We start from the raw sequence: 26,731 nt of genomic DNA, 5'->3' as shown, positions 1-26,731 counted from the left end.
TTGTGTATTTCTCCCCATTTGTTTTTGGCTACATTAGCAGTTATATTGTAGAGCCTTTAAGTCTTATTAACTTTGAGTCTAAAACCTTCTCTTACATACCCAATGCACATTTTTACTTTCATGATGTTTAAGAGAATGGATCTTCAATAACCCACTAATTGTAGGTAAACACATTATCTTACCAGATATTTGTAGCTTATCTTTTTTTTTTTTTTTTTTTTTTTTGAACAGGACTAAGGAGTGCACCACAGAGTGGTCCACCTTCTCGATACCTTGAGCAGAAGCCAGGTAATTTATTTGATATGTAATACTTGCTAATTAAATTATATCAGTTATAGCGTTTTTATCATGAATGTTTTCTGTGGCATAAATTTCTCACTCATTTAGTGCAACTGTAGCTCTTTAAACAGAAGTTTAGGTCTTAAATTTACATGCAGTAAACAGTTGATTTTTAAAACCACAGAACAATTAAGTTCTGAAGCCATACATAAATACGTGAATCAGAAATTGGCCGAAAAAATATTCTTACAAAAGGATCTTTTCCTCACCATCTTTTGTTTTTGTTCACGTAGTCTCACTCATTTAATATTCTTTGTTTTGTACCCTCCCCCACTATAACATATTGTCTATGGAGGAGGAGCAAAAGTTTTAGATTCATCAAAAATTTTGATCTCCGTTTTTTGATGGATCTTGACATTTTAGGGTCCTCTGATACCGAAAACATTGATATCTTGATGATGGTTGTGTGTGTGTGTGTGTGTGTGTGTGTGTGTGTGTGTCTGTCTGTCTGTCTGCCAGCCTGCCTGCCTGCCTCTGTGTTTCACAGTTTCTTGAGGACAGTCTAGAACTAAACCAGCTTGACTGTAAAATACCTAACTCGACACTTAAGCCTGTTATGAGATGATGATGTGGTTCTTCCATGTGAAGCCTGAAAACCGTGAGGACTGATTGAGGTCATTGATGTTCGGTAGTATGCCTAGAAGAGGATGGGTGGTCTCGTGGCCTGGAGCCCCTGCAGATTTTGTTTTGTTTTTTTTTTCTCCAGCTGGCTGGAGGTTTGTTTTTTTTTTTTTCTGTCCACCGTGGCCATTGGAACTTAATTTTATTCTATGTTAATTAGTATTGCCTAATTTTATTTTGTATTTTTTGTCTTTTTTTCCTCTTTCTTCATCCTGTAAAGCACTTTGAGCTACATCATTTGTATGAAAATGTGTTGTTGTTGATTAGTTTTTGAGCCAAATCATGCAAGAGAAAGAGACGCTGTAGAGCAGTGATTCCCAAACTCGGTCCTAGGTACCCACTGTGGCTTCAGGTTTTTGTTCCAACCAGCTTCCGTTTTTCATTGGACTCTTAGACTAATTAAGTGAGTCATGATTTCCAAGTTTCTGTGTTTTGGAGTCAATGTAGAAATTACAAATTAAGTTTGGTAGATTATTTTTATTAAATTGCACTAAGCAGTTTTACGGGGAATATGTACTTTTTTTAAAGTTGTTTACAGTATTTTCAACCTAATTTTCATTCTGCTTTTCCAGGTGTTCTGGTTATTTAACTGATTATTTATTAATTAGTGGGTCATTGCAGCTTTCATCATCCTGGGTGTCTGCTATGCTGTTTGTTAATTGTCACTATTAGGGTCAAATGAAGGCAGCAAACTACACAGGAAAAGGGGAAAATAATAGGAAAATGACAAAAGAGAGTTAAGCATTTATAGCTTTAGAAAAAAATGGAAATATTTCTAAATGTCTTATAAATGAAAAAAACATACTATTGTGTTATTCTGATTGCAGAATAAGAGAAGAGTAAAAAAAGACCAGCTAATTAAATTAGATCAGTTGTTATAGATGATTATCACCGATTGTGAGTCTGGTTGGAAAAAAAACCTGCAGCCACAGTGGGTCCCCAGGACTGAGTGTGGAATCCACTGCTCTAGAGGAACCCTCAAATACCGTAATTAAGCAAATTAATTAGGAATTCTTCTCATCAATTGCTGTTGTAATGACCTATTTTATGATCAGAAACATCAGCATCAGAGCGGTACATAATTACTGAAATGTTAGAGAAGTTATAGTTCCGGTAACTTGGTTCCTTGGGTGCAAAGCCTTCTTAAACTCACATCCAAATTTTTTTTTTTTTTTTTTTTTGCAACGATGGAATCCAGAAGTTTTCTGCAGTCTTTAATTGTTCTTTAATGAGAACAGCTAGCCAATAGTTCCCTTGTGGACACCTGAGCATGTCATTTATTTTGTGGGTCCTATGATTTTCTAGCACATGATAATGGCTGCATGTCCTACTTTGGAATGGCATCTTTTCAGAAATATATACTTTTGTTGGTACATTCCCAGCTCTCTTCACCCAAATTATGAGATTTAATTCCTCTGATTGTGTACTGTTGCTTTTAAATATCATTAGGCGGTGTACCAGCAGCTGTTGTACAGCCACAAAGTGTACCGAGAGAGGAGAAGAGGCAACCAGCTCCCCCTGCACAACTCCCACCTGAGGAAGATGAAGAGGATGCCAACAGCTATGACTCTGATGAAGCCAGTAAGCAGTTTGATATGAATGGTTTCGCAGTTTGAACCAATGACTGGCACAGATCACCAATTATAGAAGAAACTAGTTTGTAATCCAGTAGTGATTGCCTTAATTAGATTCACAAAATATGTTGATCAGTTATGCTGTCCTAAAATATGAAATTCATTCAAAATACCAAACCACTGGTGCAGCTTTTAATTTTCATTTGGGATTGGCTTGAATCAGAGTGTCCTGTTTCAGTTCTCCTGCAGTTTTTCTTTCTTGTTTTTAGTGATAAATTGATTAAATTTGTTCTTACTAAACTAATCACCTTTAAATTGTATACACATTGATTGTGTTGTCTTATTTGAGGAGGCACATCTAGTTATTTGGCTTATGGCTTTATCCAGGGCAACTTAGAACATTTGAGATACTGTTGGTTACATTTTCTTTGTGATTTGGAACAAAGACAGGTGGAGTGACTTGCTCGTGGTCAAATACACTTCCTCTCTCTGAGAATATTTGCCTTCTAGCTTCACACCACCATTTGTCTTCTTTTAGCATAAAATTAATTTTCTGCTGCTCATCCTCCGTGATAGGAGCAAGAACTTGTGACTTTAGAATTACAGAACACTCATCTCAGAATCAGGAGAGCCACACAAGCACTTCTTTCATGTTTAGGTTCTTTCTATTGATTTATTCTCCTAGCTTTGCTCTTCATGCGTGTTCAACCTTTTGGTACAATTTTTTGACTGCCAGTTTTCATTATTTGGGTATCTCATTTATTGTATTTTCACATTTCTTTTTAATTACTGATCACACTTATTATTTTCTAAAATTTGGCAGAGGTTTCTGTTATCATAAATGAGTCTTGTCCAGCGCCTGTAAAACTGACTGTTCATTTACTTGATCCTGAGTTAACCATCTTCCTAGTTTACTTTAGTATAAAAAAGTGAACTAGAAATGTTTGTGGACCAAAGTAGTAATGATGTACAGTATGTCAATTAGTAACTAGAACCAAATGCTTTTCACAAAGTTGTGATTTCACTTCTTTGCCAAACAAGAAAATATTTATGCTTGCATTTATTTTATTTTGTGTTTAAGACCAATTTTTTTTTAATTACACAAAAGTAATTTGATCATTTTGTCTCCTGGACTTTTATATCTCTACCAAAATATATTGTTTGTTGAGTATGCCATGAGCAACCTGAAATTTCAGTTTGGCTATTTGTCATGTATTAAGCTGCTTTTCTTTTTTAATTTGTTTTTCAGCAACTCTAGGCTCCTTGGAATTCAGTCTGTTATATGACCAAGAAAACAGTTCCTTACATTGCAGTATCATTAAGGCAAAGGTAGAAACATTTTTTAATTTTTTTTTTAAATGTCAGGGGTTGAGTGGTAATGACTAATTATGGGGAGACAGTGCCCAGTGTTTGTTTGGTTTGTTATATTTTTTAAAGGTAAAATAGAATCTGTTGACTGCAGTGATATGTAGGAGGTAACTGCAACAGTGAGCCAAGTACAATTTGTCAGAAAAGCGGTGAATCCTGGCAACACTGCAAGATAAAAAGCGTGCTCAGGAAATGGATTAATGGATAGATCCAGCTTTCTTTTTTTTTTTTTTTTGGACTGCCCATGCCATAATTAGAAAAATAGTTTTTAAAGCAGCAGGTAACTAATCAAACAGTGACAAAATGAAAGCATATGATGCAGTTGTTAAGCAGAAAATAGAGATCAAAATCTCCTCTGTGCACACTGTATAAGATGTTCCCTTTAGCATTTGGTGTTAGTTTGCAGTGCGTTCATGGACCTCCACTTGACAAGGTGAGGATTATTTGACAACTGAATAGAAATAGCCAAAGCCATTTCATGTTTTTGGTTAATTTTCAGTTTTAGAATATTTAAGCAAATGGTTTTAAATGCACAGTTTATACTACCCTTATATCTTCCTGACTTCATATTTAAATGACATCTTTTCACCTGTCCACCAGTCAATAATGCATTTCTAGTAGTTAAAAATGTTTTGTTTTATGTTGAGGATTTTGCAAGAAGAGAATGCTATAATAGGTGGTCTTTGTTTATCACTATTCTACTCAAAGCAGAATGCCTTCCCTGTATAGTGCATGAAAATTGCATTTGTGATTTTACAGGGTTTGAAGCCAATGGATTCCAATGGATTAGCTGATCCATATGTCAAATTGCATCTTCTGCCAGGAGCCAGTAAGGTAACAATAAGGCTATCATTTTAAGATTATATACATTGTAACGTTGACTGAAGTACTGAATTAAGTATTTCTTAGAGCTTATGGTAGCATTATATTAAACAGCAAAAAGTAAGGGAAAACTAAACTACTGTATAATATGATGACACATCTTTCAACTAATGAAATGATCAGCTACATGATTTTAGAAAATAAAGAACTGCATTAAAAAGTCAAATTAAGACAGCAGCATACTATTGTATACGTGATAGCGAATATACTAAAGGTTCATAAGAAAACAAACACTATAATCTGTACTTTGTTAAAAATGAAATAAATTTATCTAGCAAAATTGTCCTAATTGCTATGATTTAATAATACTACAGTTAGGAAAAAGAATATTAGATCATGTAAAAACTTTAATTGAAAATGGCTTACATAAACTTTACAGGATTTTTAAGATCTCTTAAAGGAGTTCAAATGTTGATGCATTAAAGATAATAAAGACATATTCACATCTCTTAGTGTATTTCTTCACAGATGTTGCAAAATATTTGATTGTGTGAAGTAAAACGTGAGCAGATGATTGCATAAACTTTTTCACAAAATGTTGACGGGATCCTAAACCGTTTGCCTACGTATACATAGGACTGGCAGTAATGCTCATTTTCATAACATGCAAATGATCAGTATAATGACGTTCTAGAGTAAAGATCTAATACATGGTTCAGTTCTCAACCTACTGCGTCACTGAAACTCAAACAATATGTGTGCAAGGATTCAACAAAAATCGTTACACCACCGGTAACAAAGAAGTTGCAAAGTAAAATATAAGGACATACCCTGTAGATCATTGGAAAAAGTAATTAACCCAGCTATTACGTACTGCAGGAAAAAAAAATAAAGCAGCTGTCATGATTTTTAATGTGAATGTCCAGTGGAGATTTCAAGAAGGGTATGGCAGTGGAGAGCCAACATAATTGTCCATCATAGTGGACAAGGAAATAGGACAAGAAATAAGTTAAACGTCTAGAATTGTGTAGGAAGTGAGGAGGAGTTTAACTTTAGTAATTAAGCATTCATTTTGCCTTTGACAGTGCTGGTAATTAATTAAATAATTCTGAAAGGCACCCACACTATTTACCTTGCCTTTCTCTATTGTAGGAGGCGGGCATCTAGCCTTAAGACTTTATATCAAAGTAACTGAAGCCCACCCATTTTAAGAGAAAAAAAATACTGTAGATAGATGGAGATTAATAAAGAATCTAAGGGGAAATTCGCAAATTATATATATAATGTGTGTGTATATATGTATGTAATATACACACACACACACACACACACACTATAAAAGACAGGACACAGAAAGACAAACGTAACATAAACTAGGCTGGCTGCTTACTAGTAATTTTGAGAAATACGTTTATGATACCAAGCTTTCAAAGGTGATGTTCCATGTTGTTACTTCTTCATTTGGAGGACTCTTCTTGTGTATGTTATGTAATTTCAAGCATACATAATATAACAATTTGGTCAAATGTAATATTTTATTTGTGAGTCATCATTTAGCTGGTCTGGTTACATTTCCCTGCTTGATCAAGGGCATCCTCATTTGCCAGTTTATCCAACATATTGCACATAAGTCAAACTTGCTGTAAGTATAGACAAGCTTTCACGTCAAGTTTTTTTTTTTTTTTTTTTTTTTAAATAAATCCTGATGCTTGTGTGGGAAGTTTTTTTCACACTTTTCAAACCTATTTTTGTTCATTAGCAAGCTTTATAAGTGAGGCTGTTGGTGTGCATTTAAAGTGTAGCAGAATCGGCAGTGCCCACTTTGTAATACAACTGCACTTGGATATTCTGCTAGTGATGGGGCATTATGTGGGAAATTTTACTTTGATGTGTCAATAGTGACTTGCTTTCTGCTTTAGTGCTGCTATTTGTCCCCATAATAGATAAAATGTTTTTAAAAATCTTAAAGAGTTCTACATCTGCTACAGTTAGAATGTTATTATTTTAGTCACTGTCCAGGGCTTGTTAATATACTATAGGTATGGATGGAAATATAGACTAAGTTGTAAACTGGTAACTTCAACCCGGAAACTGATATTTAAACAGCAATTCTCAAAATGTCACTAATAATATTAGGGTTACTTTGATCAAATAATTCAAAGTAACATGGATTTATTATGTTTTCTTTGAAAGTTCAGAATGCACAAGGTCCCAGATTCTAACGTCAATAACCTTGCAATCAAGCCTTGTTATTGGGCAAGATCCCCTCTTTTTACCAAGTCTGGTTGCTGTCTGTGTGGAAAATGCGTTTTCTGTCTTTACTCTCAGGTGTTTTCTGTGGGTGGTATGGTTATCATTCCTTTCTATAGGACTATATATTTGTTTGGATGAATTTTTAAATTGATCTAGTACAATTAACTATTAGGCGTTTGTAAAGTACTGTCCCATTTTTGGATTCTGCTTTTTGTCACTTTTATTACAACAGTGTTTGTAATATTATATTTTTCTATGTTTTTTCTGGTTTATTTTGTATGGAGCTTTGTATGAATTTATTGACCCAGTCATTGTTATTTCTATGTGTTAAACCATGCTGGCTTTTATAAAGCATCTGAGAAATGTTGATTTATTTCAGTCTAACAAGCTGCGCACAAAGACATTAAGAAATACACGCAATCCTATTTGGAATGAAACCCTAGTTTACCATGGCATCACAGATGAGGACATGCAAAGAAAAACCCTGAGGTGAGGCGCATCAGTTTGTCATGCTTTTTCTGTATCAAGCTGTTTTCTACAATTAACTTTGATTCCATAATTAATTATTAATATATTTATCTGTCCTTGTTTTATGGTTTTTACTTCTCCTTTCATACCAGTGCATTTTGTTTGTTAGACTGTATTATTTCAGTAGTAAACAATATTTCAACAGGTGGTCAAGGTGGCCGTCTTTTTGGCCCTGCCTTTGAAAGTCAGGTTTTTGTCTCTTGTCATCTCCAGTTTGGCTCATATTGAGGATTATGCAGAATCCCCAGTATGACCTGCTGTGGGGCTTTCCTCTTCTAGTGTATTGGACTTTCCTCTCTCAGGCACCCTCACATAAAGTAATTTTTACAGCTATAAATGGGGAAACACACTGAGTGATTAACTTAATAATTTTATGGAGCCATAATCATTTTCTAAGTTTATGAGAGCATTTATTTTATAGATTTGCCCTCATCTAATAATAAGCTTTTTTGCACAATCATACCATACCTTTATCACCCTATTGGTGACCTTGAGTGATAAGAAAGGCGCCTATTAAATAAAATGTATTATTATTATTATTATTGGGTATCTCATCACTCTGCATTGTTACTGCTTTTCTTTGTCATGGATGTGGGTAATGACTATGCACAGGATAGTGACATGCATAACTTGTGAATTTGATTTGTGGCACAATGCAAGTGTACTGAAGAATAACACTCTGGCAGTAAGCCATTTTTAAATTGACTAATGTGCAAGCACAATTTAGGGCATTGTAGATAGATAGATAGATACTGTAGATAGATACTTTATTAATCCCAAGGGGAAATTCACATACTCCAGCAGCAGCATACTAATAAAGAAAATATTAAAGAGTGATAACAATGCAGGTATACAGACAGACAATAACTTTGAATAATGTTAACGTTTACCCCCCCGGGTAGTGTTGAAGAGTCGCATAGTGTGGTGGAGGAACGATCTTCTCAGTCTGTCAGTGGAGCAGGATGGTGACAGCAGTCTGTCGCTGAAGCTGCTCCTCTGTCTGGAGATGATCCTGTTCAGTGGATGCAGTGGATTCTCCATAATTGACAGGAGCCTGCTCAGCTCCCGTCGCTCTGCCACGGATGTCAAACTATCCAGCTCCGTGCCTACAATAGAGCCTATCTTCCTCACAAGTTTGTCCAGGCGTGAGGCGTCCCTCTTCTTTATGCTGCCTCCCCAGCACACCACCACATAGAAGAGGGCGCTCGCCACAACCGTCTGATAGAACATCTGCAGCATCTTATTGCAGATGTTGAAGGACGCCAGCCTTCTAAGGAAGTATAGTCGGCTCTGTCCTTTCTTACACAGAGCATCGGTATTTTTTATTAAATATTAAATATTTTATTAAATATTACACATGCTAATGGTCTTGTTCTTGATACACCAGGCATTATTCCTAGATAATCTGTTTTCCTTAGAGAAGCTGTGCCTGAGCTCATACTAACTGGTGAGAAAATCAATGCAAAATACAGTATGGTCACAACAAGCCCCGTAGTACAATTAGCAGCATGCAGTGATAATTATTACTATGTGTCAGTACAAAGCTGGTTGTTGGCAGTTAATGATATGCAACACAGGGTAATAAAGAAGTTGTTGTTATGTTGTAGGGCCCAGACTGAGTTGTCTCCATGCTTAAGCCATGAAACATTTCTTTTTCCGAAAACCTCAGTGAAGGGTTGCACACTGTATATCACTGCTGCCTAACAGCAGAGTATTCTTTTTCTCCAGATGTCTGTGTGGCTTTACACTTAATGTTCTTCTGTACTTGCGTCCAAATGAAGTGCATGTTTGGTTGATGGTGCCTCTAAACTAGTGCTGCATAAAAGATTTTATGTTAGTTCCTTTGTTTGTCCCTACCTCTGCTAGATGATATACTCCATACAAACCCATACAGTTTTATTCAACAAAAATATCACAAAAGATATCACAAATCCCTGCAGCCTTACCTACCTTCAGCTGGTTCACCACCTGCGCAATCTCAGTGAGATTGGATGGTTCATAGCTAATTGGAGGATCAGCTTCAAGAAGTGAGGACCCAGAGATATCCAACATCCTAGCTGGAGGATCAGCTTTAAACAGCTGCTCAAAGTAGCCAGCCCATCGGCTCACAACTGCAGCGTCATCCATAAGGACCGTTCCATCATCTGCCCTGACTGCAACTCTCTAAGAATCAGATTCAGATGTGTGTAATTCTTCAATTCCTCTGTAAGCAGGACGTGGGTCAGAAAACCATAGATGGTGTGTCACTTGTTCACAGATTCCTCTAACAAACACCCACCTTTTCTGCTGTCAGATCCCTTGTAGTTGTCCTGCTTGACCATATCCTAGTCCTGAGAATTCTCATTGAAGCCCCTTCACATGGGGTGAAGCTTTTAAATTGAAGACAGGACTATTAACTAAATACCTATGAAGTCAGCAGATGGATTGGGAGAGCATGGGGGTCACCGGACTACGGCAGATAGATGGTCATTTCTGGAGGGTGGGACTGGACTGTGTATCTGCCTTGGGGGTTGCCAACCGGGATCCTGAGCTGTTTTGTTGTGTGGTGGGTGCGGCAACGTGCTGTACCAGTGCATGCTCCCTGGCCTGACCTGATTCTCTGTGGAACCTCTAAAATCTTCCGTCCAGCTGTAGGTAATAATACATATCTGAGGCAGTGAGTATTTTCTCAGCCCAAGTGATATAGTCATTTGAAAAAAGATGATTTGCTGCATTACTGGAATGCATTGTTTACAGTAAACATTAAAGAAGAAGGAATTGTAAGTTTAGAGATACATTATCACATATTGTGTATTTCAGACTTCCCTTTCTAACTTTAATATGGCTGGGATAGGTTATTATTATTCCCTACTACAATATTCTTTCTTTTTCTTTTGCTTAAATGTTAAAGATATATGCTGCTATGGTAATTTACATTATACTTAGAAATTATCTGGCCTAATGGAAGCATGCAGAGTGAAAATAATAATGGTCCCAAAATTGATCTCTGTGGTAGACCACATAGAATATTGTGTATTTTTGATGCACAATCGCCATAACTGACAAAGAATTTCCTTTTAGTTATATATGATTTAAACCAGTCTAAGACAATACCTGAAAGCCTTACCCACTGGCTAAGGTGTTTTATAAGAATATCATGATCTACAGTGACAAATGCTACCCTCAATTCTAACAGAACAAGTACAGGTATTTTTATTTGCATTAATTCACAGATCATTTACTAATTTCACTAGAACTGTTTCAGTACTATGATTTGTATCTAAAACCTGACCGATACTTGTCAAGAATAAAATTTTAATTCAAATAATCACTTAACTGCTGGGAAACTACTTTTTCTAGAATTGTACTCACAAAAGGCAAATTGGAGATTGGCTTATAATTGTCTTAAGATAGAACGATCAAGGTTATTTTTCTTGAGCAGAGGCTTAATTACAGCAGTTTTGCAAGAATCTAGGAAAATGCCTACAATTTACTATTTCAAGAATGTTGTTGATAAGTAGATCAGAACATCTCTAAAAGAGCTTGTAGGAATGTGGTCTAATACACAAGTGGACTGTTTTAACTTAGTAATTATTCTATGAAGTTCAGATAAACTCATTTTAGTGAAGCAACTTAGTTCACAATGATGAGCTCGTTGAGGCTCAATAGAATTTTTATTTGAAGTCGGTTTTATAGTAAGTCTAATACGTCATATTACTTATCTCCTTTAAAATATACCGCAAAATCTTCACTTTTACCCTCTGATGCTTTGAGTGCTAATGGAGCTAGGTTTAAAGAGTGATCGATGGTTGGATTTCCTGCACTGTTATTAATAATTTTGGAGAAGTAAGACATTCTCTCCAGACAAACAGCTGAGTTATGTTTAGTTATATGAGCCTTTAGGATTTCATAATGAACCATTCTGCCCTACAGCAATCTCTTTTAAGTTTTAAGGAATGTAAGTAAAAAACAGCTTTGTGGTCTGTTTTTTTAATCTGTTTTGAAACACAAACAGAAAGAGGTAGTAAACTCCCCAAATAAATTACCATTGTACTGTACATTGTATTGAAAACATATTTTTAAAATGGCTCAAAATATAAAAATTTCCTTAACAGTTCAGTACATGGTTTAATAACATAGTGTAATAGGCACACACTACTAAACAAATCAATGGCAATAAATGGTATTTGTTAACATCAGACTCGTATTATTGTACCATTCAGTAATAGGTGTGACTTTATTTCTGAGGTTCTGCTTCATTGGTGGTAATTAGTTGTGTTGTCAGCAGTTATTGGAGCCTTTGTTGTGCTAGACAATACAATTGTTCATAAATAAAGAAAATGACCATGGGTTGGGCACACAGCGCAGCAGAACTCCAGTGTTCAGAGTGATAAAAGTAGAATAGGTATATATTCTCCAACTCTGAGGTCTACCTGTCAGGTAATCTTTGGTATAGTTATACATTACATTGTTTAGAGAACATCGAACTTTGTTGCTACAAACTTGGATATGGTCATATTGAATTCATACTTACGCTAATTTAGTGAGTTTTCGGTTGTGTCTCTTTAAGTGAGTTTCTGTGTCTCCTGCAATGTGAAATCAGTGTTCTGGTGGAATTTTGCTTAAGATTTGTAACCTACATAGCAGCTACTACAGAACCATCTCTTAGATATCTGAAGCAATCCAATTATTCTACTGGTGATAACAGAGACATGACGTTTGGGTTTTCACATAAGACTGAGTCCTTGGGGACTTTCCTTCTTTAAATTACTTGGAAGTCTCATCCCTCTGAGTGTTGGTCATTTTGTTTGGAACATGGTTATAGACCAATTAATCATGTCTGATGTAGAGCATGAATTTGCTGGGGCACAGGTTCTTCACTTGACTCCTTGTTCTTTTCACAAAAGCAAATGCTATCTACATGTCAGCTAAGAGTATTTAAAGGTCAGGGAGGGAAATGCTCCTTCTTCATACTGTTAGTCATATGCAGTAATTGCCCTTTTTCTCATTCAATATTTTGTTGCTTTAGGATTTCAGTGTGTGATGAAGACAAGTTTGGACATAATGAATTTATCGGTGAAACCAGAGTGTCTTTGAAGAAGCTGAAAATGAACCAGAAGAAAAACTTCAATGTTTGCCTGGAACGAGTTATCCCAGTATGTCCCTTTTCCTTTGTACAGTTTTTGAGTTACAGGTTTTCTTTCTTTAAGTAAAAATAAAAACAACTTATATTAAAGACTAGAAAGTGTTATTATGACCTTATAACTGTCTATCAAGCCTTGATTTATTGGGCAGAAGCAATATTATATCAGTTATTGTTATTGAAGCTTCAACTCTGGAATCAGCTTTGCTGGTGGAGTATGTGTCAGTGTGTGATACCTGTGTGTGTGTGTGTGTGTGTGTGTGTGTGTGTGTGTGTGTGTGTGTGTGTGTGTGTGTGTGTCAGTCAGTCAGTCAGTCATCCTGTCCATTGTTGTTGCCTCTCTTGTTCCCCTTTCTGCTAAAGTGGACCTCAAAAGCCTGTGCAGCAGTGGTTGGAGCGATCAATTTGCATGTTTAACTCTTTTACATCTTCTCCTACTTTTTCCATCTCTGTGGCTTCTGAATTTTGGGAATTTGAATCCCTTTTTACACTATTTATAAATGTCAGTAACATTAAAACAACCCCTTTTGTTATCAAAATATTAAACTCAAAATTAAATTCAGTATACCATTGTGTTAATTTAATGTACTGTTCTAATAAACATGTGTTGCAGTAATAATAGCAACATATGACAATTATAGAATGTCACAGTTGCATGTAAGCTTGACTTGTCTCCTTCGCCCGTGTTGAAGGACTAAATTATAATATTCCATAATTATTAGTTACAGTTTACTGTTTAGTGCAGTTAACCCCACAGCTCTATAGATGTGTGTTCCATTTTCAGTGAGGAGAAAGAGATGTGACATATTTAATATCTATTCAGCATTGTGAAGGACAGTTGCAGCAGTGCAGTGTGATGGTGAGAAAAATTATACCCTGTTTAGATTTAGCAGTAACTCACCTTGCTGTGGTTCACCATTTAGCCCTGCTGCATCAGTGAGACATGAAGCTTGATTACTGAACCACATGCTTTCTTGGTAGAGTTTGTTTTATCTTTGTGGGGTACTCCATATAGTTCATTATCCTCCTTATGCCAAAGATGTGTGTGCCAGCCCAACTGGTGACTATAAATTGAATATGAAAATGTTTGTGTGTGCAGTGATGGAGGTAGTTTGTGCTTCTACCCCAGTTTCTGTAAGAAAAGGTGAAAGTAAAAATGAATGAAAATATGTTGTTTCTTATTTCTCAACTTTAAATGAAATATTAATGTATAGAATGAAGACACCATAAAGAAGCTGTTTTTTAATATCTTTTTATTCATTTACTTTAGATGAAGCGTGCAGGGACTGCTGGATCTGTTCGAGGGATGGCACTATATGAGGGTGATGTAAGTACCAAAATATTGAAGAGTTTTTTTTTTGTCTTCTTTTTTTCTTTGTTAGTGTGTCAGCAAACATTCAAATAACAAATTGGTTGGAACATTAACTTTATTCACCTAAAACTGATGTGCTGGCATTAAACCACATGCCTACATGGCAGGTACTTTTAGTATGTGAATTTTATCAAGTATTTAAATTTTTCATTCTGTCCCTTTCATAGGCAGACAAAAGTGGTGACGCAGAAGAGCGTGGACGAATTCTAGTTTCTCTAATGTACAGTACACAGCAGGGTGGTTTGATAGTGGGTATTGTACGCTGTGTGCACCTTGCTGCAATGGACGCTAATGGATATTCAGATCCATTTGTGAAACTGTAAGTTTCTTAGTGTTTATCTTGATCTTTTTATGAAGACTGGAAATATTTTCTCTTGTGATGGGATTTTTTGAAGTAAGAAAGAGACAACCAAGTAACTGGCATGAATAGAAATGCTAGTAAAATCCAAATTATCAAGGAAAATACTTTATATTATACTTAGTTGTACATCACTACGAGATTGTTTGTAGTCACTCAACATTAGCACAATCTTTGATATATTTATTTTGTATAATTTTTGTTAGCCTCACAATGGAGGATGTGTTGGGACAGTACTGGCAACCTTGTGGGTTATACACCATGTGGGCCACTAGGCACTAGTACTTGTGCAGCATCATTCATGAGTATAGCTTTATTTGTTAGATGAATTTATGAAAATACATTATTGTTTAAAATATATTAGTTGATTCAAAGAAAAAACACTTTACATGTGCTTGTCTTTCATAGGTAACATGCTGACAGTGCCTTACTTTCAGAATTTGAATCTTTTAATAATGATTTGATCTAATTTGATAATAACAGACTGAGGTATTGAAATATTGTTTTGTATTAAATTTAGTGCTGTGATGGTGTGTCATGGCAGCCTGTTCACGTCCATGTGGAGTTTGCACATTCTTCGTATGTCTCTGTAGATTTTTCTCTGGGTACTCTAGTCCTTGGCAAAGGTGTGCCTGATAGGTTTGGCCCATTATATGTGAATGTGGGTCTGGTTGTGTTCTGTAATGCAGACACAGTTGGAAACTTTTTAGAAGTAAATTTCACACAGAGAACCACAGACACATGGAATAAGCTACCAAGTAGCGTGGTAGACAGTAATACTGTAGGGTCTTTCAAAACTAGACTTGATGTTTTTTAATTAAGAATTAAGTTGATAGGACAGGCGAGCTTTGTTGTTCTGAATGGCCTGTTCTCATCTAGATTGTTCTAATGCAGGATTGATTTCCATGTTCAAATCCCACATCTTGCCTACGTTTTTGCTTTGGTAGACTCTATCCTCTGTGACCCTGCATTGAATTATGTGGGTTTCAAAAAGTTTTACTAGATAAAAAGTATTAAGGACACCAAAAGAGTTAAACTGTTCTTTTGGGTCCTAATGTGGCTGTTCATTGCCTTTACGTGTGTGGCTCAGCAGAACATTTCAATATAAAACCACATACAAATGTACTCTGCATTGACATAATCATTAAGTTACTTGAGGCCTCCCAGTTCATTGTCCACCTTGTGTCAGTTAACCAGTTGCTATTTCAGTGGCGGTATAAAGAAATGCAGTATAAAGACAGCTGCCTTTGTTTGCACAGTAGAAATTAGTGTTATTCTTTAAAAAAAAAACCTGAAATGTTTTATATATCATTACAGTAAAATATAAAAAAATACAATTTGTAATATTGGTCTGTATAATGAAATGTTCTGTGTGTTTATAAAAAAAAAAAAAAGCTATTGAGGCAATTTCTGTGTTAATATATATATATTTTTAACCACTAGCTGCTTAAAGCCAGATATGGGGAAAAAGGCAAAAAACAAAACTCAGATTAAAAAGAAGACCTTGAACCCAGAATTTAATGAGGTATTTATAAATTAACTTTTCTTCAGACAGTAATTTTTTTTAATATTATTTTTTCAAGTCTAAATCATTTTATTATAAAATGTATTTTAAAGTGTAATTCCAGTGTGGTAACAAAGTAAGAATGATTAAGTTCTAGTTAAAATAATTATTTTTTGGTCTTTTTCTGTTTTCTCTTGGTTTTATTCTTTTTTATTATTATTTCCAACCTTTGTTTTTGTAAACATTAGTTTTCTTTCTTTTTTCTGTCAGGCAGCTGTCCTGCTTTCTCAGTATTTCAGCTGTTGCCTGAGTTATACTCTGTACAAACAATACTCACCAGTCTCCTTACATGATGGAAAACAGTTTTGTTACTTTTCAAAGCATTTGTTTTGTTCTTGGTTTATATGGGTCAAGTGACCCAAATTTATAATTTGAAAACTGAGATTTGGCGGTTTCCTAGGATGCCAGTAATAATACAATATACACTAGTATGTATTGATTTCTATAGCCTTTCTTGTAGGTAAATTACAGTATGCACTGAAAGAATAAAAATACTTTTGAGGGTGCGTCCAGTAAGTGATTTAAATGTGGATTACCAGTGTTTATAAATTTGTCAAATAATAAATTGCTTTACATTACATATGTATTTGGAATTACTTTGAACTGGTATATTTATTTATGCAAAAGATTACTAGCCCATATTTCTTTTAATTCTAGTATACATGACACTACTGCTTAATTTGATTTCAGGAATTTTTTTATGATATCAAGCATAGTGATTTAGCAAAGAAGACGCTAGATATCTCAGTGTGGGATTATGACATTGGAAAATCTAATGACTATATAGGTGAGTGCAGCTTGTTTTGCTGTGAGGCCTTTCTTATTTGTATAACTTTTTTTTTTTTTAAAACAACAGCATAAATTCCTATGAAGATGTCTTATTTTGTTTTCAATAGCATGCACTGTGTGCCAATTTCAAAAATAGTGTATCTAAGGTGCCATCTATTGGCCATGTGGTAGCATTTCTCTGAATGTAACTTGTGATGAATGGTGTGGATATAATCAAGCGTTCTGTTATGACAATTGTGTCTTTTAACCAAACAAAGCCAGTCACAGTGCTTTTTATTTTGTAGGAAACAAATTGATGTAGATTTAGCGCGTATATTTTATCCATATTGCTACTGAACAGAAAGATGTATCTAATCTATCTTGTTGTTGGTTGCTGGTTGGGAGCATGCACTGATTGTAGTTGAAAAATATTATTAAAAAATACATCTTTATTTTTCCTTCATTTGTATTCACATATACTCTGTGAAAATAATTTGAATAATATGAAAAAGACTTTTTTGTGCTTTATATTCTACTACTATTTGCTTTTTTCTTTTTCTATGTCTTGGTGTCTCCTAAAGATCAATTGGTCAGCTTGCATGTTTGATTAGTTGTGTTTTCTTTTGCTCTGCTTTTCTCTCTGTTTAATTGTACAGATTGCTCAATTTTCTTTATTCTCTGTCTGTCTTTTTTTCTCCTCCTTGCTTTCTCATCTCTTCAGGCGGTTGTCAGCTAGGTATCTCTGCGAAAGGTGAGCGACTCAAGCACTGGTATGAATGCCTCAAGAACAAGGACAAGAAGATTGAGCGTTGGCATGCTCTTTTAAATGAGAACCATGTTGCAAGTGATTAGGTTCCTCTTGCACAACGTCCTCTTTCGCACCAAGTCCTATGTTACTCCTCCTTTTACAAGTCTTGTCTTCCAGCTGGCCACTTTGGGAAAGCTTTATTCTACACAGATGCATTCCACACTCCTGTCCCCACCTTCCAGATGTATGTCACACTTTTATGAAGAGAAAGAGGCAGTAAAGGGTGTCTCCCCTAATGTTTTCTTTGATGGTTTAAGAGAGGTGGTTATCCATTTTGTCTGTATATGCCTATATAAATATATATATATATATATATAAATATTTAAATGTTTCACCATTATGAAAGTACAGATAGGGTCAAAGGGGGGAAAAGCATACTTATAAAAAAAAAAAATTATATTTTTTAAAATTGCCCTTGCTTCCAATACAGTTACTCTCATAACATAAGTTTAAAGTTTTTCTTCATCTTCCTGGGGATGAAAAACTAGCACTTACTTTATTTTACTGTGTCCCCTTTTAATATATGGGAAGATAAGTAAAGACAGTAGTATTCATAAAAACAACAGAAAGCATGTATTAAATAATTATGACATGTTTTTAAAATCTTTCTGAAGAAATGTTACACTGCATTGCTTTGTTCCTGTGATGATGTTCCTTTCCCTCACTTGATAGAAAAACAAACTTTTATTAAAAAAAAAAATTTTCCCCCATAAGCAGTGATAGTTTCATGCCTTGCACATGCTTTATGTATTGATTCATGCTATGACTGGCTTAGCAAATCGGATCTATACCGATTTTTGATTTTTTTTTTTTCAAGGGGAATTTGTGTGATCATTTGGCTGACTTGAAAATGGACACGGATCATTGTGTTTAGGAAATTTCTTTCTTGTGTTTTTGTTTAATGGCATACAGCTGCCTTTTGTGTTAACTTTCATCACAGTTCTTTTGCTGTGAAGTCATTGAGAATCGATGGAAAAGCTAAATGGTATGGTCAAGATATTTTTGTTTAAGTCCTGAGTTGTGAGCAAGTATGATACTAGTTATCTGCAAACTAGTTTCCTTTCTTTCCTAAAATTTGAATGGTGGTCTATAGTTAGACTTATCTAGAGATAAGGTGATGCTTTTTATACCACCTAGCCCAAGATAAGAAAACTGATGAGATTTTTTTGTTTATCAGCTTATTTTATGCTTACGCAGTCAGCACAATAACATTTCTAAAATATGTTGTAGGAACAAGAGTATTGTTAGTTGACTGGGATTGCCACTAAATTAGTGTAGTCTATTTCTGACGCACAACTGCTTATGCAGAATTTTTGGGGAGAAAGGAAACCTGCCCTGTTCTTGTGAAACTGATTTGTAGAACTCTTTTGGAGCGCAGAAGCTATTATAACACTTTGTTGTCTTTGTATGTTACTTTTAGCCTTAAAGTAGTTTACTCAAAATCATGCGACTTGCTTATGTGCAGACAACGTTACGTCTGTTTGAATCTGTCTGTTTAGTGGCACAAGTTTTCCTCAATTTTTTCATTTTTTTTTCCTCTCAGAAGTTGAAAAAGCAAACTTGTAATACTTCATAGACTGGTTAGTGACATGTACTGAACTAATGAATGTGAACTTGAAAATGGGTCATTGTTGGTAATTAAGCCTCTGTTACATCAAGTTCAATGGTCATAAATAAATGAAAAGTAGACCTGATCTTGTGTATGTGAAAGCTGAATGGCTGCTGCAGATGTGCAGCTCTTCCCTTTGCTCATGCCAGCCTGCATGTTAGCCATAATAAAGCCTGAAGGTGTTGCTATCACTGCTATAGAAAGAAAAGCACACAATGTACAATGTATGATCTCATTCTTTATACTGTAGTCTTGCATATGTTTCTTCACTCCCTATGCATGAAGCTTCTTGTAAAATGAATGACTTTCTTTCTTCTCTTGAGTAATGCTTCTTGAACAAGCTTCTATTAACATATACCTGTCTATTAAGACAACAGTCTTCTGAACACTGGTTGATGAAAATTTATGATTATAATGCTTGTATTCAATACTACGCACCTTACTGAGTGATATGTTTGGCACATATAATTTTGGGGTTTGTGCCTCATCTGTGCTATCTTAGTCACCCATCATCCAGTGTCCCTTTCCTGCATTTTTTAATCTATACACCAACTGAGTCACCTTATTCACTGTATTTGTGTCAAAAGTGTCATCTCTGGCTATATCGGGTTAAAGGATATATCAGTATGTGATAAGGTATAAATCACTGTGTGCAGACATAATTTGAATGTGCGACCTCATTTTGCAAAAATGTCCTCCGAGCCACGGTGATTGTTACGGATAAATTCATTCAATAAACTAGAGGTCTGCTGCCAACATTCACTTGCTGGAGTTTTGTTCAGTTGAACTGACTTATTGTGACCCTAAATACAGACCAATATCTAATAATAACTTAAATACTGAAAAACTAAAATGATATTTATGACAAGTATTTTGTTTCTCTCTTTCTTTTGCTCCCTTTCTAACAATCTACAGTAAATTTAATTTTGAAACCTTCCATGGTGTGTATTTAGGATAGCAAAGTGGTTAGTATTGTTGTCTCATTATTCCTGACTCCTGTGTTCAGATTTTACTCTGAATGCTGTGCATATGGGGTTTTTCTCTAGGTACCCCAGTTTTCTTCCCTCATCCCAAAATATTCCATTTTAGGCTGGTTTATGACCCCAAATTTGCCTGTTCCTTGGTACTTGTGCCCAACGCTGCCAGAATAGGCTGTGGCTACCCTGAACTGGACTAAGCAGGTTCAGATATTCAAATGTGGCCAAGGACCAGAACCGGAGAGTAAATGAATGAATAAAGATTTTTTTCCCAACATGTTAATAGCAGAATTGTGTCTTGTATGATACCTGCATTTCAATGAAAGTATTATTTTAATTGGACGTCTGTCTTAATTAAGCAGGCTGTATTTAGTCATTTCTTCTTTATTGTGTCAATCCGGGAAACTCCAACAGAGAATGGTTTCATGAAATGTAGCATTTATGTGTTACAGGACAATAAATGACACACATTTATCAGTGTGTTGATGATTTAAAGCACACAAGTTGAAATGACACCGAGATTGCTTCTTTTTTGTTAGAACCTATATGTCTGCTCCATTTTGTTAATTGTCAGCTTTTGGAAACCGTTTCAGGAGCAAACTCCACAGAAATGCCCTACAGTAATGGGAGAAAAACACGTGTTTTAAAATGTCTATATAAATATCACACCAATCATTTCTGAATAAAGAATAAGAGCAGATGAAGGCAACCTAATAGAATAGTGAGATCAATAAAAAGTATGACTGACTCACTGATTGTGAAACTGATTGGATTGAAAACCTGCAGCCACAGGGGTCCCCCAGGACTTTGTTAAGAATCAATAGCAGCTTTGGTGCCTTCTTGCAATGTATTGATTCATGTACATTAGTCATTTTTTACTTCTGTCTTTCAAAAAGGCAATAATTTTTTATTCGTTTTGCTGTCACAATCACAATGTTAATACCACAGAAAACTTGTTTACAATGAGAAGTTTATTCTTTGGATATGTCAAGTTAACGTTAGATGGTACTCTTACCCCAAGATGTCTGCAATCCCAAATATAACAAAGTGTTTTGTTTTTTTTATTAAAAAAGGTGGACTGTGTTGAATGGAAGGAATGTAAAAGCTATTGGTATAAACCATACATTACATGCAGATCTAGTGAAAAAGCTAACAAAGTATGAAATTCCATATTGTTGTTAAGTTGAAGTGTGTTTTTATTTGGTCAGGGTTACATGTCAGACATATTTGCACCTTGCATTTGAAAGTGATTGGCAATTAGAGAATAGGGTCTACAGATTGCACCTATGGATTTTAAGATTATAGCAGTCATTGTCTAAATGGGATAAGCAACCATTGGACTACCTACAAATAAAACAAGGAAGATATTTAGCGTAAAGGGCTATTTTATAGCCTTAGAATAATCTTATTTGGGTTCTGAATCGGACATTTTATTAGACTAAATGGTTATTTTCAAGAAGTTTCTACTGTTTACACAATGTTTCAGATTAAACTTTATAGTTTTGTATTTGAGGCTCCATCCATTTACTTTTTACTGTTTTAAATTGCCTTTATTGCCTCTTTGTTTCTTTGTTCTGTGTTATGCACTTTGTGCATAACCTAACATCTGCTTAGTGTATGTTTGCAGTTTACCATATGTAGTTGATCTTATACTGTCTTTTTTGTTAATGTGAGGAGTTGCTAAAATGCATAGCTTAACACATCTTGTACCTTAGAAAACTGTGACTTTATAATTGGAAAAAGTGACTCTCTAATCCAGTACAGCTGGCTTCCCGTAGAGGCCACTCATCTGATCTCTTTGGTTTGCCCTTGTGAAAGGTCCGTCTAATGAACTCAGCCCACAGACGGCCATTGACCAGTGCTCAAAGCCACTGCTGTTGTTTCTTTATTTCTTTCTTGACAATCTGCACCTTCTGTGCCCCAGTAAACCATGACATTTACTTTTATTAAATTTATTTACTTTCAATGATGCAGGGCAATATTCCTGGAGTGTGTAAATACGTAGAGCATGTACTGCAGCTCACCCTGAATTTCTAATGTAGGTTAATAATAGGTTAATGTTTGACATTTGGTCAGCATGTAAAAATTTTACACCGAGTCACAGAAATAGTAAACCAGGTACATTATGTAAAAGCTCTGAATTTTTTGCATGCAAAATATGATTCTCGTATTCTTTCCATACTAGAGTGATGTAATAATTAAACATATAAATGTATAAAAACTGTCTCTCATCTCTTTCCTTGTGCCTGTGTGTGTTTCTCTATAAAGAGCTTTAAAAGCATGTGGACTTTCCCTTTTCTTTCTTTGCTTTGATGTAATCTTTATTTACAAACTTCATAGTAAGTTCATTTCTCTGTGTGCCTACTTCAGCTTTATGGCCAAAATATACACTAAAGAGTAGATCTGAAGCTGCAGGAATAGAGTAGCATAGACGTGAACACCGCTGCCTTATAGCTCTAAAAAAATGTGGCTTAATTTTTTAGCCTGGTGACTATCTTTTTAAAATTGGCATGTTCTCCCCTTGATCAATTTGGATTTTCACTGATGATGTCTTTTTAGGTTAATTGCTATTTCTGAATGGGTCTATTGTAGAAGTGACCTTGATGCTCGGCTAGCAACCTGTCTGCATTGCTAACTGCTTATCGGACTTTTGCTGTCTCAAATCCTGTAAGTGAATAAAGTAGGCTGACAAAAATTTATAGAGGAGTATGGGACCTCTCTTATTTCTTAATGGTGCACATTTTGTACTATTTGAACACCACAATGGCATACTCTTAATTATGTTTACCTGTTTTGATAGATTTATGTTTAGTGCTTAAACTTTTAATTACGTAATGCAGAGTTATTTGGGACGGTATTCACCAGGAGGCCAAAAAAGATGAATTCAGTAAAATTAAATAAAAAGGGATAAACACAAGGAGAATAAAGTAAATGATAAAGGAAGAACATTTGGTGCCTCTCTGGACCTTCCTAAACAGGTCTTGTAGGCTGCCTCACATATATGGCCATCTACCAAAAAGCAGCAAGCCCATCCTTTCAAACCTCCCATGCCACTCTAAACCAGAGATGTTTGGTGCTAGGGAGCTGTAATAGGAGCTGCTTTTCACTCCACCCTTTTCCTGTATTTAGTTTTGACTAAACATGCTCATATTTCATTGTGCATTCCTTTGTTGTATCAATCCAACATTTTTCGTTAGGCTTTGTTCATGCTATAAGAATTTAACAATTATTATGACTAAGGCTTGTTCAGTTCAATTATTTGTTTAATTTTTGACTTTTCTGAAATGTCTTGATTGTTGAAGCCATTGTTTGCTAATGATTGCTCAAGTGGTGAAGACACTCCTCATTATTTTTAGTCATTTGCACTTCGTCATTATTTGTCTTTCTTTCATGACGCAGCTTCAGAGAATAACCACTTAACTGGCAATACACCTCCTGTGCTCATTACACCCTCTCTAGTGACATTCCGCCTGAAGAAAGAATCAAAGTGAAGGTTCTACAGATATGAAGCTGTTTTGGCACCGATATCAGTTTCGGTGTTACCGCAACTAAAGAAAAAATACCTTGTAGGAACACCTTCAGATTGGGTTTGTATTAAATCCAGAGGCTGAGTTCCCAACAAACCAATAGGGTAAAGGCTTTGAAAAGACAGGCAAAAAAGGGATTATGGCTGAAGATTAGTAGCCTTGAGCAGCAGTTTGTTCTGTACATTTACATTTACATTTACATCATTTAGCAAACGCTCTTATCCAGAGCGACTTACAATATCCACAAAGTACATTTTATTGTTTTTGTGGTCACACCTGCCACCTAGTGGTTAAAACGATTCTGTATCTCTCCAGATAAGCTGGCTATTTTATTTCTCTCTATAAGTATGGTTTAGAAAAATAGTAATTGGTGCTCCGTATTAAGCTGTGGCTTTGAAGCCACATATTAAACTCTAGGTCAGTAGATTTTTTTCAACTCCTTAGCCAGTGTGTACAGTAATTAGACAGCTTCACTGATATGGAATGTACAAGTACATGTTTGTAAATTACTATACATAATCCCTTAAGATGTTAGCAACGTGCTTATTCATCTTGTACTCAATGTAAAATCACCAATGATAAACCTAAAAGACATTTTTTTTTTAACCATTTGTTTCTCTGTAAAGTTCTTAACTGCGTTTGCCCATCCTGTACTTTTAATAGACCCCTGCCTTTATCATTAAAGAGATCTACGGTGATGTATATGCCTTCCCTGGTTCCTTTGTCAATGTTAAAATAGTGATATGGAGCTAAACCTTTATTCTGTGTGTGCATCCAGGATATGAGAATAGGTTCTAGTTCAGCTGAAAAAGACAGTTGTTTCACTTACTAAAAATGTACGACATGGAAAGTTATGACAGAGTTAATTTCATGAATATTAATTACTGCAAAAATATGAAATTGTTACCTTCTTAAGGCCATTTACATCAATACTGTAGACACCTTGGAGAGCTGCTGACTTACTGGACTTTGATAAGAACAAACCTGTATACCTTCTGTGTGTGTTTTTCTTATCTATAGAAAGAATGTTTAAGTGAAAGCAGTCAAAATGTGCTTTAAGAACATATAGGAAGAAAAGTGGAAAATGTCAGACAAAGAAATAAGGTTAAGGCTGGTGGGGTAAAAATAAATAAATAATGAAGTGTTTTCCACATCTACTTATAAAGTACTTTTCTATGCAAGATAGACGTATAGCTATCTATAACTATAAAAGAGATAATTGTACGTTTCATGTCTGTCTTGTGTGTGTCTAAATGTGTCTGTATGTACAGTATTGTATATCACCTTAGTGATGGTTCCTACAGCAAGGTGATGAATTGCTAGAAGGTATTGCCTCAGTTCATAAACACTTAGGTAATGCTTTATTAAACCACATGTCAACATGAATTATCAGGTTTTATTGCTCAGCCTTTACTTAACTGAACTAAATTTCCATTTCATTTTTTCCTAGCTTATTGAAAATACTTCCTCGGTAGGAGTAACCAGCAATAAAAAGAAAGTATTTTGAAAACACAATTTAAATTGAATTGAGTATTAAACTGAGCTGCTTTTCTTTATTAGTATCCACTATTCTGGCTCATGGAAGATTCACGTCACAACTAGACATTAAAAAAAGGACACCAAGTACACTGGCTGGCTGAGGAGTTGCTCTAGATTCCGTGAAGGGTTTTTTAAAAATTTGTTTATTATGAAGTATAAGGAAATGCTGGCTTGGTGTATCTATGTGTATCTAACACCAACACCTTTTCCCTTCCAGCAAAACTCTAATTGCTGGTAATATTCAAAGGTATTTTAATTGTACTGTATTATTAAATGGATTACTTAACTTACTTAGTTTATAGAAAGACTGAAGTGAATCTTCCAGATGACTTTACTGTAATTAGAATTTAAACATTAGCAGTTAGAACTTACACTTTATCTTGCCTCTTTCATAGTAGCAGTTCCTCTTCACACATGTAGTAACATTTCAATCATGTCTCAAACCTGATCATTTGGTTCAACAGGAGTGGAGTTTGGCATGCTTTAATTTTCTGTTGTCTGAGCTAATTTGTTTCCTTCTCAATCGCAGTTCGGTCTCTTGAGCCAACTATGAGGTCCATGTCCTACAGTGCCCTTCTGAGCTGACATGGAAGGAGGAACCTTTGGGTACATCAGGCGATTTGAGTATAATAGTGAACTGAGCACCACATCAGAGAGCAAGGCTTCCACGAGGTCTTAAACTTTGAACTTGTAGCCAGTTGGAAACAGACATTGTCCCCTCCTCTTCACCTATAATGAAAGCACATTTGCTCAGAGAAAATAAATAATTCCTTTCTTTTATTTTTATTCCTTCCGTGATAAGATAGTGGAGGGGAAAGAAAAGATAAGAGATAGTGTTTACCTTCAGAAGAAAAGCACCTGTCTAATGGATAAACGATTGTAATGGTTTGAGTGGGTGGTCAGATAGCACAAATTGCGACACTTCTAGCTTAACCTTTTACATGTGGCATTAAAACAAAATATTTAGAGCAAGTGTTCTCCAGACAAAACATGAAGCCAAATCAAATTTGAGATAAGAGAAATTTGAATAAATGCAGACTGAATGAAGTAAGGATTTAACTTTATGGGATTCAGACAGCCATGTGGTTTCTCTTCACATTAGTAATATGTTTGCAGTAGGAAGGGATCTTTGTTCTGGTAACTGGTGTGGCAAGAGATTTCACACATTTGCCAATAGGCAATTCTTTAAATAATCACACTTAAAGTGAACATTTATTTTAGGAATTGGCAGCACAATAGTGCATTGGTTAGTGCTGCTGCTCCACAGCTCCATCACCCTGGGTTTTCTTTCTTGTTACTCCAGTTTAGCCTAACATTCCCAAAGTCATGCAGGTTAGGGTAATTTTTTTTGGATATAATCCCCTGATGTAGTCTGTAATAATAATACATTTTATTTACATAGCACCTTTCCCATGCTCAGTACGCTTCACAGAGCCTCAAAACAAAACAACATGGTATATATAACATTGGATACAAATGTTTCCTGAATAGAACACTAAAACAGATACATGATGTACAAAGCATTAAAAAGAATAAAAGACAATAAAGCAGAGTCAAATACTACATTCAATGCTAAAAGAAA

At 35.3% G+C, this 26,731-nt stretch overlaps 1 protein-coding gene across 3 annotated transcripts in view; it reads left to right on the top strand.

Annotated features, from left to right (window-relative positions):
* The window catches only part of rph3aa (rabphilin 3A homolog (mouse), a), an 81,428-nt gene extending 59,124 nt beyond the window's left edge, over positions 1 to 22,304 (top strand). For all 3 annotated transcript variants that reach the window (XM_051921141.1, XM_051921139.1, XM_051921140.1), the window contains 11 exons: positions 239 to 288; positions 2,410 to 2,541; positions 3,784 to 3,863; positions 4,662 to 4,736; positions 7,357 to 7,466; positions 12,514 to 12,640; positions 13,898 to 13,954; positions 14,167 to 14,318; positions 15,801 to 15,882; positions 16,612 to 16,708; positions 17,411 to 22,304. In XM_051921141.1, coding sequence (XP_051777101.1) covers positions 239 to 288; positions 2,410 to 2,541; positions 3,784 to 3,863; positions 4,662 to 4,736; positions 7,357 to 7,466; positions 12,514 to 12,640; positions 13,898 to 13,954; positions 14,167 to 14,318; positions 15,801 to 15,882; positions 16,612 to 16,708; positions 17,411 to 17,541 — 1,093 coding nt within the window. In that variant the 3' untranslated portion in view covers positions 17,542 to 22,304. The remainder of the gene's footprint in view (positions 1 to 238; positions 289 to 2,409; positions 2,542 to 3,783; positions 3,864 to 4,661; positions 4,737 to 7,356; positions 7,467 to 12,513; positions 12,641 to 13,897; positions 13,955 to 14,166; positions 14,319 to 15,800; positions 15,883 to 16,611; positions 16,709 to 17,410) is intronic.
* The last annotated feature ends 4,427 nt before the right edge of the window (positions 22,305 to 26,731 follow it).

This window comes from Erpetoichthys calabaricus, chromosome 18 (assembly GCF_900747795.2).
Source record: "Erpetoichthys calabaricus chromosome 18, fErpCal1.3, whole genome shotgun sequence".
Classification (NCBI taxonomy): domain Eukaryota; kingdom Metazoa; phylum Chordata; class Cladistia; order Polypteriformes; family Polypteridae; genus Erpetoichthys; species Erpetoichthys calabaricus.
This window is presented reverse-complemented; position numbering and strand designations above follow the sequence as displayed.